This window comes from Actinia tenebrosa, unplaced genomic scaffold (genome assembly GCF_029948245.1).
Source record: "Actinia tenebrosa isolate PJP-AT-01 unplaced genomic scaffold, QUT_ActTen_1.0 PGA_scaffold0__85_contigs__length_37466705, whole genome shotgun sequence".
NCBI classification, from domain to species: Eukaryota; Metazoa; Cnidaria; class Anthozoa; order Actiniaria; family Actiniidae; genus Actinia; species Actinia tenebrosa.
The window spans coordinates 11215351-11233416 of NW_028292569.1; the positions used below are offsets into that span (position 1 = coordinate 11215351).

At 40.0% G+C, this 18066-nt stretch overlaps 2 protein-coding genes across 2 annotated transcripts; both read right to left on the bottom strand.

Moving 5' to 3' along the window:
* LOC116303020 (neural cell adhesion molecule 1) lies at positions 1-9416 on the bottom strand. The gene is made up of 11 exons (XM_031712459.2): positions 9031-9416; positions 6709-6981; positions 6364-6636; positions 5669-5953; positions 4454-4596; positions 4235-4379; positions 3595-3861; positions 2739-3008; positions 1617-1793; positions 1423-1548; positions 1-563 (listed from the first exon to the last, which is right to left on the bottom strand). The coding sequence occupies exons 1-11, from the start codon at positions 9089-9091 to the stop codon at positions 475-477; spliced, it is 2109 nt and encodes a 702-aa protein (XP_031568319.1). The 5' UTR covers positions 9092-9416; the 3' UTR covers positions 1-474.
* A 523-nt stretch (positions 9417-9939) lies between these two features.
* Positions 9940-16111, bottom strand: LOC116303021 (arylsulfatase B-like). Its single transcript, XM_031712460.2, has 7 exons — positions 15750-16111; positions 14785-14871; positions 12644-12855; positions 11442-11653; positions 11152-11372; positions 10846-11072; positions 9940-10715 (listed from the first exon to the last, which is right to left on the bottom strand). The coding sequence occupies exons 1-7, from the start codon at positions 16102-16104 to the stop codon at positions 10482-10484; spliced, it is 1548 nt and encodes a 515-aa protein (XP_031568320.2). The 5' UTR covers positions 16105-16111; the 3' UTR covers positions 9940-10481.
* Between the last annotated feature and the right edge of the window lie 1955 nt (positions 16112-18066).

The window sequence follows — 18066 nt, forward strand, 5'->3', positions numbered from 1 at the left end:
AAAGGTAAATAATTGTATTTTTATTAGTAACTATTATTCTGTACATTTGAGCAGCGTTATGAGAATAATATGTTCGAAGAATATTTTTAAGAATGTTTCTATACAGTATTTATTTAGAAAATTACAGCATTTAGAAAAAGCGCTTTGTTACCAAAACAATTACGAAAAAACAGCAATGCACCGTAAAGGACGAAGGGACACAGTTTAAACGGTTAAAAAATCAAGGAGTTAAATCACGTATCTTTGAAATTTCTCTTTTTTATGCTTACATCAGATGATCAGTATATGGTCGTATTTATATATCTGGTTATGTATATTTTGTTTGTCAAGAGTTTACATTACATAAGCTTTCTAAACAATTCTCTTCCACTTCATCGAAGTCGGAAGAAACACACAACTGAACACAGCGGTTCAGTGGTTGAAAGATGCTCGCGCATCTGTCCCATTCCTTATTAGGACCATGACGTCACTGGGTTACCAGAGGAATGTTATTGATAGCAGTAGTGTTACCAAGGTGAAGCTGATTGACAGCCCACAGGAACTGCTTAACTGCATGGTAAGAACTGTAAGAGACAAGACATGGTTTGTTAGTATGATGTACTGGATTAAAACTATCCCTCATGAGCCACGTTCGATATCAGTTTGAAATTCAGACTCGCTCGATTACGAGGCTTTAGCCTTATAATACTTCATATATTGTACGAACACGTGATAACCAAATGCATTTATTGGTAGGAATAATAATGTACCACATACGACATTCCTACCTTTCTGCAATTTATGAGAACATTTTGGTAGAATAGATAGTCAGTTACTAACACAACAACGTTATAATCAACTCTACAGCACTTCTTAAAATAAATGTGATAAACCCCCGCGTGCTTTGTATATTTGCATACCGCACGCGCGCACATTTTTTTATTTCATCAAAATCTACTGATCCTGTTGAGGTTTATTCCGGAGAGCCTCGGTATTGCTATAATTTTAATATCGTAAACGTGGCCTATTCCACCAATAAAGTGAAGTCGTAAAAAGGTCTGTTTTACAATAACTGACAAATTTCTTGCGCACGCTGATTGGTTATTTTTCATCATCAATAAGAGGACGGCGCGATATGATGAACCTGATGTCAACGAGTGGGCGCTCTTTCCTTTGATTGTTTTGATCCGCACTAAAAACGATACGTTTTTAGCGTTTTATATATGTTATTATATTGACATCAGTTTTTTATGTGTCTGTCCTCTTATTGACGATAAATTTCGTCATCACATTGTCAAGGTAGTCTGGGATCCACTCGGCTATGGCTTGTGGATCCACACTACTTTGACAATGTGATAACGCAATTCGTCAATAAGATGATAGACACATAAAAAATGATGTCAATTTGTTAAATTATCTCAGTTATCTGTTTGTTAGACCAACCTTCTTTAGCGGGTACATGGTAAAGACCGGTGGCAGGCACACTCCATCCTCCCTGATTATACGCATACACATCGATTTCATAATGCATCCCAAACTTTAAGTTATCCACGTAGAACTCCGTTACTCCTACAAAAAAGTTGAAGATGTAAATTAAATTATAAAATCGGCCCTAAATGTCTTGGTATTTGACTGACCTGTCTCTTCTTTCTTGATAGGAAAGGGCCCGTCCTCAAGGTCCTCAGATACAACCACCTGATATCGTACATTAGGATCCCCTCCATTTTTCTGTGGTTCGTGCCACCTCAAAAAGAACGCTGTATCTTCGATCATTTTTTGTCTCGGATGCCACAGTATCGGATGGCCCGGTGCACCTGAAATAGAAGTTTTAATATTCTTGTTCAACAACAAAATCATTTAGACGATATTTTTGGAATTTTGTTTTAATGGAAGTAGGGACAAGGGGGTAGACAAGAGAGGTCCTTGGGATCCCCTGGGGATAGACACGAGAGGTCCTTGGGATCCCCTGGGGATAGACACGAGAAGTCCTTGGGATCCCCTGGGGATAGACACGAGAGGTCCTTTGGATCCCCTGGGGATAGACACGAGAAGTCCTTGGGATCCCAAGGGGATAGACACGAGAAGTCCTTGGGATCCTCTGGGGATAGACACGAGAAGTCCTTGGGATCCATGAGGGATATACAAAAGCAGGGGCGGCGGAAGCTGAAAAATTTTGGGGGGGCACTCCAATATTTCACGGTACCTTGAAATGACCCCCCCCCCCCCTCCCTGTTTAGCTTGATTACAAACGTGTATGTGTGATATTTCAATCAGTAACATTTTGCGCGCATTAAACCACTTGCAATTGTGCTGAGAGACACAAAAATAATGCAAGTCGTCGCTAGATATATTGTATATTTTTTAGATACAGAAAATTATGTAATATCAAAATAATAAATAATGGTAATCATAACCAAATCTCATGCGTTTTTTTTTTGTGTGTGTGAGGCATTATATTCTGGGGGGGCCAGGCCCCCCCAAAAAATCTAGTGGGGGGCCAGTGCCCCCCCGGCCCCCCCGCCTCCGCCGCCCCTGAAAGAAGTCCTTTGGATCCTCTGGGGATAGACAAGAGAAGTCCTTGGGATCCCCTGGGATAGACACGAGAGGTCCTTGGGATCCCCACTATAGCATGCATAGGGTGACGCTAAACATCCGTTTTTGTTTGTTATGACAATTGCTGATGACTCCGTAAAATGGCGGTGCCAACCCAACTAAAGAAAGATATTACCAATATAATAAGATATTACTGGTTTACTCACAGTATTCCTTGGTTGTGACGGTAACGGTCTCGTAATCTCCGACGCCCATCACGTTTCGAGCTTGTATTTGAATGGTGTACGAAGTAGCAGGTTTCAGTTCTTCTATAAAGTATTGCGGGTAGGTGTCTTCAGTGTTCCACCGCTGGTTACCGAAATTCAGTACGTAATGTACTATAACCATGCCACCGTCATCTTTCGGTTCGTCCCATGTCAACATCACTGAATCGCATGTGGCATTAGCTACGACATTTGTTGGTCTCGTTGGAGGTTCTACAAACAAAAACACTCAGTCTGACTCAAGTCAGATTGGGAGATTCAAATCTTTTCAAATATTTCGAGTGTATATGGTCTGAATGCGTATAGCACTATTTAACTCGAATGCAGACTTCAAAGTCAAGTTAATACGGCATGTTAGTCGGTCTGTAAATAATGAGTTATCATGCATCTCTGTGTGATCCTTACTTAGTCTTAACGAGTCTAGCACCATTTAACCCAAATACCACCACTTTAAAGTACTTCAAGTTAGTCGGTGCGTAAATGATCAGTGAGAGGCTTTATTTTTATCCAATCCTGTATAGACCTCTTGCAGCACTTTGGAACGCAGCTCAATCTGAGGGGACAAAACAATACGTTCCAATTCTCAGGAGATTGGAATTCTTTTGTTTTGTTTCCCAGATCGAGCTGCTTTGACGTCACATGCAAGGGGTCTATATCCTAAGAATCGTGCGTTCTGATTGGCTGCGCAAGCTCGCAGTATATTTCTCACAGCGCTCTGTATATTCAAGATCTCAGGCACAGTTTATCCCGACCGTACTTTAGGAAAATAACCTCTATATTACATGTATGTCATTCTTACTTGCATGTGTCAATGAAACCGTCACGTTTTTGGACCCATGAACATTCCACGACCAGCAGTAATACTCTCCGAAATCTTCCAGCTCATTTGTGATGATGTCAAAAATAGCCACTTCCGTTCCATTGGCAATTTGGATGTTATCAAACCATATAGTCACGTTTGGAAATGGGTAGCCTTCGAAGTTACATCTGATGAAGACCGGTTTGGGGTTACCCAGATACGAGTACACAGTAAGCGGAGTTCCCTTCACGTTCATTTTTGGAGCCGCTGTAAAAAAAACACACACACTTATTAATGATAAGTACCAATTCCCCATTATCAAATAACAAGTATAAATCTAACCTTATGATTGGTTGGGGCGTGCTTTACGATAGCACATAGTGAAAAATGTCTGCGCATGCTCTAAGTTCGTATGCAAATTAGTCGAAACATCTTCATGCTATTGTGAAAATATGTAAATTTGACTTTCAAACATGCCTGATAAATTGGACTTCACAAAATGCCAAAACTTATGCTTGAAACTTAAGGCTTTTATTGTCTCACTCAAACTCTTCTAAATTCTTAGAAAACGTGCTGAAATTCACGAATGCGCAAACGTTTTTCTCAAAAGTCGCACACAGATATCTAAATATCTACTTACACTCAATATACAATCCAATGGTCTCCTGTGCTACAATGACGTTACCGTTTTGATCACGTGCACCGTTTGTTGTTTCGCATACGTATTTGCCCATGTCTTGCATGGTTGCTTGATTGAATCTTATAACACTACGTCTACTGTACAGCTATTAAAATAAATATATTAATAAATCAATAGAAATAATAAACCCGTCACTGAGATCGAAGCTGAGATACTTACTTGCTGTCTCATGACGTAGCGTCCATCACGCAACCATCTGACCCTAGGCAAAGGAGTGCCATCAGCAACACAGTCTAGGGTCGCTCGTTCGCCTTGCTCCACAACCACATCATACAGATATTTTGCTTGAAGTGTTGGACGAACTGAATAAAAGAAAAAACAAGTCATTTTTACAAGAACTAACAAATTTCGCGTGCGCTGATTGGTTATTTTTTAACATCAATGAGAGACAGATGAAGCTGACGTCAACGAGCACACGCTCTTTCGGTTGGTTGTTTTTATCACTAAAAACGAGGAATTTTTATCGTTTTTGTTATTGTGGAAAACAAATTTACGTCAGTTTTTTGTATGTCTGTCCTCTTATTGACGATAAATTTCGTAATCACATCGTCAAAGTAATATGCGGATCAGTATGTTTAGACACATAGACACATAAAAAAACTTATGTCAATTTGTTAAATTTACCATATAATTAGAAATGATAAGTCCTATGCAAATCTGAACGCCGTTGACTTTAAAAAAACAAGCACCCGAATTAGAAAGAGCAAGCAGAGATAAGTATTTTGAGAAGATTTTTTTTAGAAAGCAATTGAATTGCGTTTGAGGTTGAACCGTATATCACGTGATACTGACTGTGCACAATGAACCAAAGTATGGCTGAAAATGCTCATTTCCTTAATATTTTCATGTATGAACATTTTGAAAGTGAAAACTTTCTTTCAATGACCAAAAACCATGGGAATAAAATATTTCCGCGCAGATAAAGTTATGTTACTAGATGATAAATAAGAAAGCATCAAGAAGGGCAATTTCCTTTTCAATAAACAATTAATATTAATCATATAGGATTAATTAACAAATAATAACTATTTTAGAACGATTTAGGGGAAAAACTCCCATATTTCCTACTACTGTGAACAAATGGAGCAACTTTTCCTTTTCTGTCATATAAAATGGATAAAGTTGCACAAAAATCTAGAACAGTAGGTTTCCCAACCATTTCGCTCCATTAACTATGCTATAAATAGTTTTTTTTTTGCTTTGACGACCTGATTCTGGCTTCCGGTCAGTACACTTTCAAGAGCCCACGATTTGACTAATGAGTAGTTTCTAGGAACTAGTAAATATATATGATCTTTTAAAATGGAAGTATGGCCTTCCCCATGCCCTCCTCAGTCAGTCCCTACACAGGCAACCCATTTTTTAAATATTTACCAAACACGTCTTTGATTTCGGCAGAAGCATTAACAGTAAATTTCTGTACGTTGGTAGCAATACAAGTCCACCTCCCCTTATCATTGATCTTTACATCGGTAATGTAGAGGTACTCGCCATCTATAGTGAATCGTGGATTGAAGGTGTCTACTGGCTTTAATATAGGATTCAACCACTGATATGAGGGCGGTGGGTACCCTGAGGCACGACAATGGAATGTAGTGTTAAAGCCGACAGTTAAATATCTTGAAGCTGGTAAAGGCACTTGTATCATCACTGGGGGCTCTGAAAAAAAAACACAGAATATGTAAAAAAAGATTTACTGTCGAACACGTGATCCCCTCAATAGCATTTGTAACGATTGCGCATTTGAAGGCAAATATCTCATCCGTATTGATTGAATTTGTAAATGCTCTTTCAAAATTGTCATACTGATAAACACATGCCCTTTAAAGATACGATTCATACTAGAGACACTACTGACAATAACCATTGTTTGTACGATTTTTAATCCGAGAAGAGAATCAATTACCGAGGGCACAATTACATGTTACCGCGAGTAAGAACAGAATATTTTAGACACTCTAACGTCAAAACATGCTCCTTTATTTTGCTTAGAATTTGTACTTAGTACATTACAACTTATTTTTTATTTTATTCATCATTCATTAATTATGATCATTAAAACCCCTTACCGAAGGTTATGACTTCAATCTTTAGTTCCTTAGATCGTCGTTTGTTATCTTGGGAGATTTTCAAGCTGAAGTTCCCTTTATCGGCGACTTCAACATTACTGACGAGTACAGTGCCATCGGACTGAGCGCGATAGCGACCTGTGTTAGGGTTGAATGGCTGGTTGTCCTTCTTCCATTCAAATTCAGGGTTGGGGTATCCATATACTCCGATTACGATCTTGTCGTTAGTGCCAATGCGGAGGAATTGTTTTAATTCAACATTGTTTGAACTGACTGAAAAAAGGTTGCATAAAGGTAAGAAGTTTGATCAAATGATATATTCACCATTAATATTTTTGTTCTTACATTCTATTTTCAGAGTAAAGGGTTTGTTTCCTCCCAGGTCACCTCTACATGTGTAGACACCGCCATTGCTGACTTTTGCATTGGATATAACTAGATTATATTGTGTATCACTGATTTTCTCCACATGAACCGAGGCAGCTTTATCCATGGTGATTCTACTATTAGCGAATTCCCAAGCAACGAACTTTTCGCCGTTTGATACCGTACAAGAAACTGTAGTCGACTTCCCCTGGACCAGAAGGTCATCTGATAATGGAATTAATACATCGGCATCTGTAATTAGAAAAAAAAAAATGCTTAATGTAACAATAACACAGCACAGCACAGCACAGCACAGCACAGCACAGCACAGCACAGCACAGCACAGCACAGCACAGCACAGCACAGCACAGCACAGCACAGCACAGCACAGCACAGCATGAAAGATGACGGAACACTTTAGATAACGATCGGGTTACATATTCCACGATTGCTTCAGGGGGGAGCACAGGGTGCACGTGCACCCCAACCCCCCTCCCCATAAAAGCTTAAGGTCCGCTCATCTATCTCATTTTGCTTTAGAATTGCATGAAAATGTTTTTTGATTAAATCAAGACCACTTTTCATCTGCATATCGTAGCATTTCTAAGAATCACTCACCCATTATTCCTTTTTATTATTATTTTTTTAATTTTTACTTTGGTTACCTTTTTTAATTTTATTTATTTATTTATTTTTTGGTTACCTTTTTTTATTATTGGTTCTGCAGATCGTTGCCTGTGCACCTCCCCTGCAATATCCCTGGTTACGCCACTGGATATTAACGGGGGGAAATCAAGACTTAAGTATTACGTACAAATTTATAATAAACAAGCAGTATAGTTTCCGTTATCTATCTTTTCTTTCTTTTAATTTTTTTTTTTTTTTTTTGCTTGTTTTTTTGCTTGTTTTTGTATAATACATTATCTACTTTACTTGCATGTGCATAGGGACTGATATTGTGTAATTTTCGTACATTATGTAAAACCAAATGCCGGAAAAACCACCTCGGTAGAGTTTACTAGATGCATGTTATCTTCGAAAGCCTGCTTTACTAGTCGTAATTGGGTTTTACAAACCAAGAAGGCTTTGAGTTACATCAATAATTTCGTACATTATGTAAAACCAAATGCCGGAAAAACCACCTCGGTAGAGTTTACTAGATGCATGTTATCTTCGAAAGCCTGCTTTACTAGTCGTAATTGGGTTTTACAAACCAAGAAAGCTTTGAGTTACATCAATAAAGATCACAACACCGGAGTATGAAAGATGATCCATCCTTATATTTAGACATTCTTCGCATATTTTATGCCAAATAATCTCTACCTAACAATTAACGTTTTTTGTACATCATGGAGACGATCTCTTCGATTTCTGTGATCTCTCGATTAATATCCATCCCTGCACGACCGGTAGTGAGACGTCTTCAGTGTTAGTGTAATGCTAATTTAAGTTATGTGATTTGCGTTGGTGTTCAAATTACTCCAACGGGAATATTTGACTCGAGTAAGTCTTGTTGCTACATATCTCACTGAAGGTCAACATAGTAGCCTTATTTGAAGGTTTCACTTCAAAAGTTAGTAGACTGTGATTCAGTAATTTTTGTGGGTTGGTATGTAAGTAAAATAGGGAACATTCTTTGGTAGTTAAATGCAAAAAAATGCTAAGAAAATGTTCAGCTCAAGCAAAAATAAATAGAGCCTTGAATCAACTTCCTTTCCCGCCTAAACTAAAACGCAGCTCAAATCTAGAGTGAACTTAAAGTGAGCCTATTAAACTAAGCAGCAAATAAACAACTTGAAATAAAGTTCTTCCATGTGGGCTCAAAAAGGAAAGAAAAGAACTGTCTCGCTTTATTTTCTTTCCAGCGTAGTTCAGTTCTTTAGTTCAGACTCGAACGGCCAGCAAATATATTAAAAACAGGTAGCCGTTAATTGTTTTTTTACGAATGGTTTTTCTCGCAAGTAAACCATTAAAGTGTACTAACGAAAACTGCTCACCAAGAGCAATCTACTTTTCTCGAAAGTCGAAAGAAACCCATCCATGTTCTGCTGGATATAAGTAACGCTATCGTGCCCTTCAAATCAAGATGGACGCCGAGGACATCATTACAATAACTATGATCGTGAAGGTTTTTACAACACGGCTAGCGATCATTGCTATAGTCGTATAAAAACTCAATGATACACTCGATAAATTGAATGTGGTCTGAATGACAATCAATGTTGCTAAACCAAAGTTTTGCTTTGCCAAAAACCCACGCGTTACCGTTCAAACATTGACTAAACAACTACATCAGCTTACCTGATAAAGAAAGCATGCCCGATATGAGCAGCATTGCCCACAAACTCCACCAACTAACCATGTTCGCTCTTTTTCCTTGAAGTACTCTCTGTTAGAAACACAAATTAGCGCTAAACAAGCCTGTTTTTCGACAATATTTAGGCTTCTTTCAGCAGAACCTTCCAAACTTGAAAGAGAATGCCACACCAACAAGAACGGATCGTATTTCAAGTGACATCGAGTCACGACGCTCTTTCCACTTTGTTATGGCTTCTGGCTTCTTATGTAGAAAGACTAAAGCCACGTGATACACCAATATTGATGGCAAGTGAAAAAATCCAAAACAAAACGGGAAACACTAACACGGCCTGGCAGGCAAAGATAACCAGTAATTCTTGATTCGAAGAAACAATTTTGCATAAATTAATTTTTTCGAGTCGAGTTTTGTTTGCTCTGGCTAGCGTCATTATTTGTTCATGAATATATTTACTATTTTGTTTGAAAAAACGCCGTAGTGTCGGCTACGGAGAATAACGAGATGAACGATGCCAGTGAGACAGCTCTTACCTTTCTTTTTCCTCGCCTAATGAGGAAAAATCCTACTCCATCAAGCAATTTAATTTATCGTCCCTCCCGCTGTCTCAAGCTGTCAAACCATGTATTTTTGGACATTTTGGATGCGATGTTAAACCGTACGTACAATACCCTGCGAGCAGAGTCTCCTTTTAACTGATTTTCTAGCTCTTTAGGTACACCTCACTTTAGAAAATGTTTTCTCCAAAATTTTGATAGGAGGAGCTGTAGAAATTTCACTACCATCTAGATAAAGCTCTGGCCTATTGATGTAGGAAGTTTAAAGAAAAAACTTGGAGCCGTTTTGAAGAAAACGGCGAAAAAACTCTCATTTTTGAGGTTTACAACGACAATTAGTAAAAAAAAAACATTTATTCGATGAGTTTTTAAGATTTGATGCTGATTTTTGGTAAGGCTCATTCGCAATAATTGGAAACAGATATGTGAAAACTTCAAGGCAATCGATTCAATGGTAATGTTTCTGCAGCGCGATGTTTCATATCAGCTTCAAATTTTGGAACGAATTTTCAAGCGGCGTCATAACTTTTTTTCTGCCCAAGACTTTCCATCCAAATTTATACAAAGGCTGCATTAGTACTAGATGATAAGATTCTGAAAAGTTCAAAAAAATCGTACCTGAGGATGAGGAGAAAAAAGCCAAAAACTAAGAATAGCACTGTTTGATTTTCGGCCGTAACAGGCTGAACATTTAAAAAATCTTAAAATAAAATACACTGTTAGAATCTAGGATAATCCAAGCACATTATATGAAAAATCCAGTGAAATTGACGCACTAGTTTGGCGAAGGGAGGGAGAATAAAATTGTCCAAAATTCGCTTTGAATTAGTTTGGTTCCACCTTAACGTCTCTGAATTTGACGGGACCGCCATTTCTCATGGTCATGCGAACCAACGTCTAGTTTTCCATGGTCCCCACGCGCCTTTACGCCTGGCCGTCTTTATCGCCTCTGGATCTGGTGGTTGATTGCGTCGAGGTACCACGCCCTTCTTGTAGAATTCTACTCGCTCCATTAATCGAGCAACTACATCCGGGAACTTGGAACTTAAGTCATGGCGTTCTTTTGGGTCAGCGGTAATGTTAAACAAAGCCACTCTGGTTTTTTTGTACACATTCTAAAAACAGTCAAAGCATTGCGATGAAATAATTGATGAAACTTCTTACGTGCAATATTGCAAGCCTTAATACGAAGTGAATGGTTACGATGATCCGCGTTTATTAGTCTAGAAGTAGTTATGCACTTACTTCGAGGTTATTCCAGTCAGGAGTCAATGTATCGTTAAACTCTGGAGGTACGAACCACGGGACGTAAGTAACATTAACCAGTAGTTTCATGTGACGTACCCGAACGGCTATGCCATGGTTGGTATCCTGGTCTAGGTTCAGCAGTATCTCTGTTCGTGTGGATGGATCATCTCTTGATATCGTCTTCCACATGTTCACACCATCCAGTGAAAAAGAACCGCTTAACCCTATTATGATACATATTAAGATTTGAATATTCAATTAGAATTATTGCATTCTTTTGCCTTAGTGCCCCGTCCCTCTCACCTGCAAGTGACGTCAGTGTAGGGAACCAATCAGTGACGTGCATTAGTTGGTTGCTTCTCCTTCCTTTCTTTTCTATCATGTTCCCATGAACAAATGCTACAGCCCTCACCCCTCCCTCCCACAGGGTTGCTTTGCATCCTCGTAGTGGCCAATTGTAGCCTCCATAAAGGGGGATACCACCGTTATCCGAGCTGAAAATCATAAGAGTGTTGTTCCATAACCTTAAAAGGAAAGAAAAAGGAATAACTCATTAACGTTACTGGTTGGGATCCCTATATTGAGTAACTCACCCCTTTTTCTTCATAGCATTAGTAACATTGCCCACCGCTTCATCCATTGCACTAACCATCCCAGCATAGGTGCGTCGAATCTTGTCTCGAATGTTTTTGTATTCGTCCCGGAATTTCTTTGGCGCTTGGGTCGGAGAGTGTACACTTTGAAAGGGAAGATAAAGGAAAAGTGGGACACTGGCATTGTGACCGGCGATCACCTCTTCTGCTCGCTGAAAATCACATCAAAAACGGAATCCATCAGTCTTAACATTTTTTTTTTTTTGGATTCACGAACAAATGGCATTGAACGGAAGCTAAGGATGTCACGTTATTCTTAGTTCCTCCCTCAGCAAAGGGAACAGTCAGCCGTGCCCTGACTTAGATCAGCACAGAGGTTGATTCAGGGTTCAATCTGTAAGTTAGCCGTGCCCTGACTTAGATCAGCACAGAGGTTGATTCAGGGTTCAATCTGTAAGTTAGCCGTGCCCTGACTTAGATCAGCACAGAGGTTGATTCAGGGCTCAATCTGTAAGTTAGCAGTGCCCTGACTTAGATCAGCACAGAGGTTGATTCAGGGCTCAATCTGTAAGTTAGCCGTGCCCTGACTTAGATCAGCACAGAGGTTGATTCAGGGCTCAATCTGTAAGTTAGCCGTGCCCTGACTTAGATCAGCACAGAGGTTGATTCAGGGTTCAATCTGTAAGTTAGCCGTGCCCTGACTTAGATCAGCACAGAGGTTGATTCAGGGTTCAATCTGTAAGTTAGCCGTGCCCTGACTTAGATCAGCACAGAGGTTGATTCAGGGTTCAATCTGTAAGTTAGCCGTGCCCTGACTTAGATCAGCACAGAGGTTGATTCAGGGCTCAATCTGTAAGTTAGCAGTGCCCTGACTTAGATCAGCACAGAGGTTGATTCAGGGTTCAATCTGTAAGTTAGCCGTGCCCTGACTTAGATCAGCACAGAGGTTGATTCAGGGTTCAATCTGTAAGTTAGCCGTGCCCTGACTTAGATCAGCACAGAGGTTGATTCAGGGCTCAATCTGTAAGTTAGCCGTGCCCTGACTTAGATCAGCACAGAGGTTGATTCAGGGTTCAATCTGTAAGTTAGCCGTGCCCTGACTTAGATCAGCACAGAGGTTGATTCAGGGCTCAATCTGTAAGTTAGCAGTGCCCTGACTTAGGCCAACCCAGAGGTTGTTTCAAATTTAAAGAGATACTAACCTTTACAAACACATGAGTAGAGTAAATACCATCCTGGTCTGTGACTGGAGCAGTTCCATCGCGGAAATCCAATATATCGTGCACCTTGTGACTCCAGTGATCTTCAGCACCATTATAGAAACCGTAGAACGTATCGAATCCCCGGTATGTCGGGGTGTATTCCCATTCAAAGCAACCAAGATGCCACTTGCCAACGATGTGCGTAGCGTAACCTGCAAAAAATACTTATTGTCACGCCATGCTGAGTCATCAGTTCAGATATGACTTTTGCACTTTTGCAAATCTTGTGATTTGCAAAGACTCGTACCCAGTCGCTTCTGTTACTCGCGCTGTGGTTGACGGGAAAGATTTAGTGAGTTCGCCGTGTATCAAGGGAAGGCTATATTCCTATAATCCTACCGTCCTTTACATTCTCCTAACCAGTTGCAGCTAAAAATTCCAAAATCAAACACTGTTACGTATTGAGACCGTGCCTTAAGCATTACGGGACTAAAATTGCGCAATACTTCAGTTTCGAGTTCATTTTGCTTCAGCTCAGCCTTAGTATCGGTTAATTAAGTGCGCTATTATTTTATTGGATGTATTGTATTGTAATTGCCTTCCCATATCCCATTGCGAACTACAGAAGTACAAACGTAAGTGAGGACTGGGTACAAATCTGCAATAGGCCAGTGTGGTTTCATGTGGTATCTGTCGTGGTGTCATGTGGTATCTGTCGTGATGTCATGTGGTATCTGTCGTGATGTCATGTGGTATCTGTCGTGATGTCATGTGGTATCTGTCGTGATGTCATGTGGTATCTGTCGTGATGTCATGTGGTATCTGTCGTGATGTCATGTGGTATCTGTCGTGATGTCATGTGGTATCTGTCGTGATGTCATGTGGTATCTGTCGTGGTGTCATGTGGTATCTGTCGTGATGTCATGTGGTATCTGTCGTGATGTCATGTGGTATCTGTCGTGATGTCATTTGGTATCTGTCGTGATGTCATGTGGTATCTGTCGTGGTGTCATGTGGTATCTGTCGTGATGTCATGTGGTATCTGTCGTGATGTCATGTGGTATCTGTCGTGGTGTCATTTGGTATCTGTCGTGATGTCATTTGGTATCTGTCGTGGTGTCATGTGGTATCTGTCGTGATGTCATGTGGTATCTGTCGTGGTGTCATTTGGTATCTGTCGTGATGTCATGTGGTCTCTGGCGTGCTGTCATGTGGTATCTGTCGTGGTGTCATGTGGTATCTGTCGTGGTGTCATGTGGTATCTGTCGTGGTGTCATTTGGTATCTGTCGTGGTGTCATGTGGTATCTGTCGTGCTGTCATGTGGTATCTGTCGTGATGTCATTTGGTATCTGTCGTGATGTCATTTGGTATCTGTCGTGGTGTCATGTGGTATCTGTCGTGATGTCATGTGGTATCTGTCGTGGTGTCATGTGGTATCTGTCGTGGTGTCATGTGGTATCTGTCGTGATGTCATTTGGTATCTGTCGTGGTGTCATGTGGTATCTGTCGTGATGTCATGTGGTATCTGTCGTGATGTCATTTGGTATCTGTCGTGGTGTCATGTGGTATCTGTCGTGATGTCATGTGGTATCTGTCGTGGTGTCATGTGGTATCTGTCGTGATGTCATGTGGTATCTGTCGTGATGTCATGTGGTATCTGTCGTGATGTCATGTGGTATCTGTCGTGATGTCATGTGGTATCTGTCGTGATGTCATGTGGTATCTGTCGTGATGTCATTTGGTATCTGTCGTGGTGTCATGTGGTATCTGTCGTGATGTCATGTGGTATCTGTCGTGATGTCATTTGGTATCTGTCGTGGTGTCATGTGGTATCTGTCGTGATGTCATGTGGTATCTGTCGTGATGTCATTTGGTATCTGTCGTGATGTCATGTGGTATCTGTCGTGATGTCATTTGGTATCTGTCGTGGTGTCATGTGGTATCTGTCGTGATGTCATGTGGTATCTGTCGTGGTGTCATTTGGTATCTGTCGTGATGTCATGTGGTATCTGTCGTGATGTCATGTGGTATCTGTCGTGGTGTCATGTGGTATCTGTCGTGATGTCATGTGGTATCTGTCGTGATGTCATGTGGTATCTGTCGTGATGTCATGTGGTATCTGTCGTGGGTCAATTCTTACCAGCTTCTTTCATCTTCTGTGGCAGAAGTTGTAGATGTAAGGGTAGTCCATTGGGGGTATCTGGTTTGATGCCTCCATTTTGCATACCTATAAACACGTCCAAAAAATAAATACGGTCATTAGTGTCAAATACACGGCACTCCCCCGCCGACGTGCAAATGATCCCAATCGCGCGCGCGGGAGCTATTTAGCATAATTTTAGACTAGAATATAGAGTTTCGCGCGCTGTGATTGGTCGGGCGACCAGTTATTCTGAGACTATAATCACTGCTCGAGCGGTTTTATGAGGTTTCCCAAAGTTTGCCAAAAGACTACAGAGCAAGTCAGGAATGACTGTTTTTAAAAAATAAGGTCGTAAAGATTTTTTTGGTTGCCTAAGCAAAGACGATGACGACACTATTTGAGCCCACAATGACGCCTTCAAAAGTTTGAGAAATCATATACGTTTTGAACTTCTACAGGGCCAAAAACAGGGGTCCAGCATGGTGGGTGCACTATATTTCGTGGATTAAGATGTCTACCTACTACTGTATATATATAACGTCAAAAGAGTCATGATTTCTAATACCAAATTAAATGCTGATGATTTCACATCTGGAAAGAAAAAAGGTTTGTCCCTGGTAATCAAGCTTTTGACTTCAATTAATCAATTTTTTTCTGGAATCCTAAAGTATACACATTTTTACGAAAATGCGAAAATACTTTAAAATGTTGAGAAGCATAGTGAAATTGTTTGTTTTGTTTGTTTGTTGTTGTCGTTTATTTCGTTTTGTTCTGAAAATCCTTGTGTCATACAGCTTCTCTTCAAGATGGCTGCTAGCTTTGACATAGTGAGTAGATCGTATTTCCATTGTGGTGACTGTCCTATGCATTGAAAAGTAAGGCAGTATTCATTTTTTACCGGGTAGGACTGGGGGCGTAAGGACTGGTAACGCTAGGATGTCGACATAATAAAGAATTCTTACCGGTATGTATGGGATATCTGCCTGTCATTAACGCACTTCTAGTGGGAGTACAAACTGCTTGTACATAATAGTTGTCGAGTACAACACCTTGAGTAGCAAGCTGATCAATATTGGGTGTTCGAATATTTGTAATGTTGTTGTAACCAATGTCGCTCCAACCAAGGTCGTCCACCAGAACTAGGAGAATATGAGGGAGGAACAGCGAACAGTAGTAACTTGGTAGGACAGCGACGAGTACAGCAAAGCTTATTATTTTGTTCATCTTCATCGTGGTTAGACCAGCGGTGAAGTGTTGTAGGTGTAGTGAAACTACAAAATGAGAAGTTTTAACAGGTACGGCAGACAGACCTTTCATGACACAACGTTTCTATTTTACACCTTATTCAGCTAATTAATAATTCATGCAAAAAACAATAGAAATCATAACCGTGAAGAGTGATTTTACGGTGACCCACAAGTTTCACGACAATACAAAACCAACTAATAAGACCTCTTGCATGTGAAGTCAAAGCAGCTCAATTTCGAGGAACAAACAAAAGAATTTTGATCTCCAGAGAATTGATAACATTTTTTGAAACATGAACAATGATAATAGTGTCGGACCAAGAGTCAAATATTTCCCCGTCTGTAAACCGAGGAGAGCCAAACTTTTTTTACGGCCCACTCACGTCAAACCGTATTATATGAGATATGAGTAAACTCTAGTGTCTGCGAATCAGAAGTGAAACAAACTCACATAACCCAATCCTTCTGTCCTAGCGCCCTCTCCCCCTCTTCGTAGCAACGAAATGGCGGCTTTTTTGAATTTAGACGGTAAAATTTCATTTGCTTTGCTGAGTTTTACAAAAACGCATTGCGGGCGGTTTTTTCTTTATTTTTTCTTTTCCTTTCTTTTAATAATTTGGGGAAAAAAGGGGTGTGGGGTTGTTGAGTGCATCAAGGTTTATAATTCCAATATGTTAAGGACGTCCTTGGGCATTGTTCGCGCGCATCCTTTCTATCGCACGAACTTAGTGCAGTGCGCTCATCGTGATTTCATTTAATATTTTGATAAGCAGAATATAATGTTTTACAATACCCAACTTACGGGAAAAAGAAGTTATTTGGTTGTTTTCTGGAATTCTGGGGGAAATAAGAAGGGCGATCAAATTGATTTTTTCAGTAAAATATGGCTTATTTTTGACAGCTTTCCATGTCTACGTTGTTTGCGCGTTTTTGCTATTGGAAGGGTTAAGGCCTCGTTTACACGAAGCCGGATATTTTTGTAAACGCATATTTGTTTATCCGTTTAGGCCTACCGTTTACACGGAGACGGTCTTTAGCCGGCTATTTTCGAAAACGGTATTCAAAGCGGATATTTTTGAAAACGCTTGCTATGTTTTTCCGTGTAAACATTCGAAGCCGGATATTTTCGTAAACGCTGACTTCACTAAACAAAGGAGATCGCAGGCTCAGGAACTATGCGCATGCTCATTTAGCTCCTATGAGCGTTTTCGAGTCGATGGAGCGTTTTCGTCGAAAACGATGCGAAAACGATGAGCGCTTACACGAAGCCGCATGTAAACGCACATTTTTTTACACGGATAAAAAAATATCCGGCTTCGTGTAAACGGGGCTTAGGTTTCACACATTCTGACGGCTCGAACGAAGCCGTGGACCCCCATTTTTTATTTGCTTATTTTTCTTCTAGTATGATGTTTTCCCATCATGCAAAATTTTAAAAGAATCTGACGATGGGAACTTAATGAGTGTTGTCATAGGTGTCATTTGAGTTTATTTGTCATCATTTGCACTGATTACTATAAGGAAACGAATTTGCAATAAGACCTCGCCTTGGATTTCATCAATCATCAACAGTGGTAGAGTTGTTCAGTCTTTTTGTTTTTCTTTTGCCGTTGTCGGTTAAAACGGCTTGATAAATCAAACGAAGTAGAACCTGGAGGGGCAGATTAAGAGGGTCGCAGTACCATTTTAATTCAGGAATTTTTTTATCTTTTCAAAACGCAGAAATGGCATTTATGGAAATCACATTTTAAGAATTTCCTGTGGTGCATGGCACAAGTATTTTTTCGTTTTGGATGGTCAGCAGTGAGATTTGAATAACGCCGAATTTTTAGGCTCCCCATTTCTCGGACTTCTGGATCCGCCCCTGACCTGCGAGCCCACCACCTTACCTACCAATAGAGATAGAAAGAACAACAAAGATTTTCACTGTTTCATAATGTTGCTCAAATAATCAATAATCAAGTAGTTATTCGAATAATCAATACCATTTAGTTAATTTGAAAAAAAAAAAAAAAAAAAAAAAAAAAACTAA

Coding starts and splice junctions, on each gene's coding strand:
- LOC116303020 (XM_031712459.2), bottom strand. CDS start 9,091: ATGGTTAGTTGGTGGAGTTTGTGGGCAATGCTGCTCATATCGGGCATG. Junction 3,009..3,594: donor GGTTTCATTGACACATGCAA/GTAAGAATGACA, acceptor TTTTGTTTGTAG/AACCTCCAACGAGACCAACA. Junction 564..1,422: donor CCATGTACCCGCTAAAGAAG/GTTGGTCTAACA, acceptor TGTCTCTTACAG/TTCTTACCATGCAGTTAAGC.
- LOC116303021 (XM_031712460.2), bottom strand. CDS start 16,104: ATGAAAGGTCTGTCTGCCGTACCTGTTAAAACTTCTCATTTTGTAGTT. Junction 12,856..14,784: donor ACAGAAGATGAAAGAAGCTG/GTAAGAATTGAC, acceptor TATTTTTTGCAG/GTTACGCTACGCACATCGTT. Junction 11,373..11,441: donor AATGCTATGAAGAAAAAGGG/GTGAGTTACTCA, acceptor TTTCCTTTTAAG/GTTATGGAACAACACTCTTA.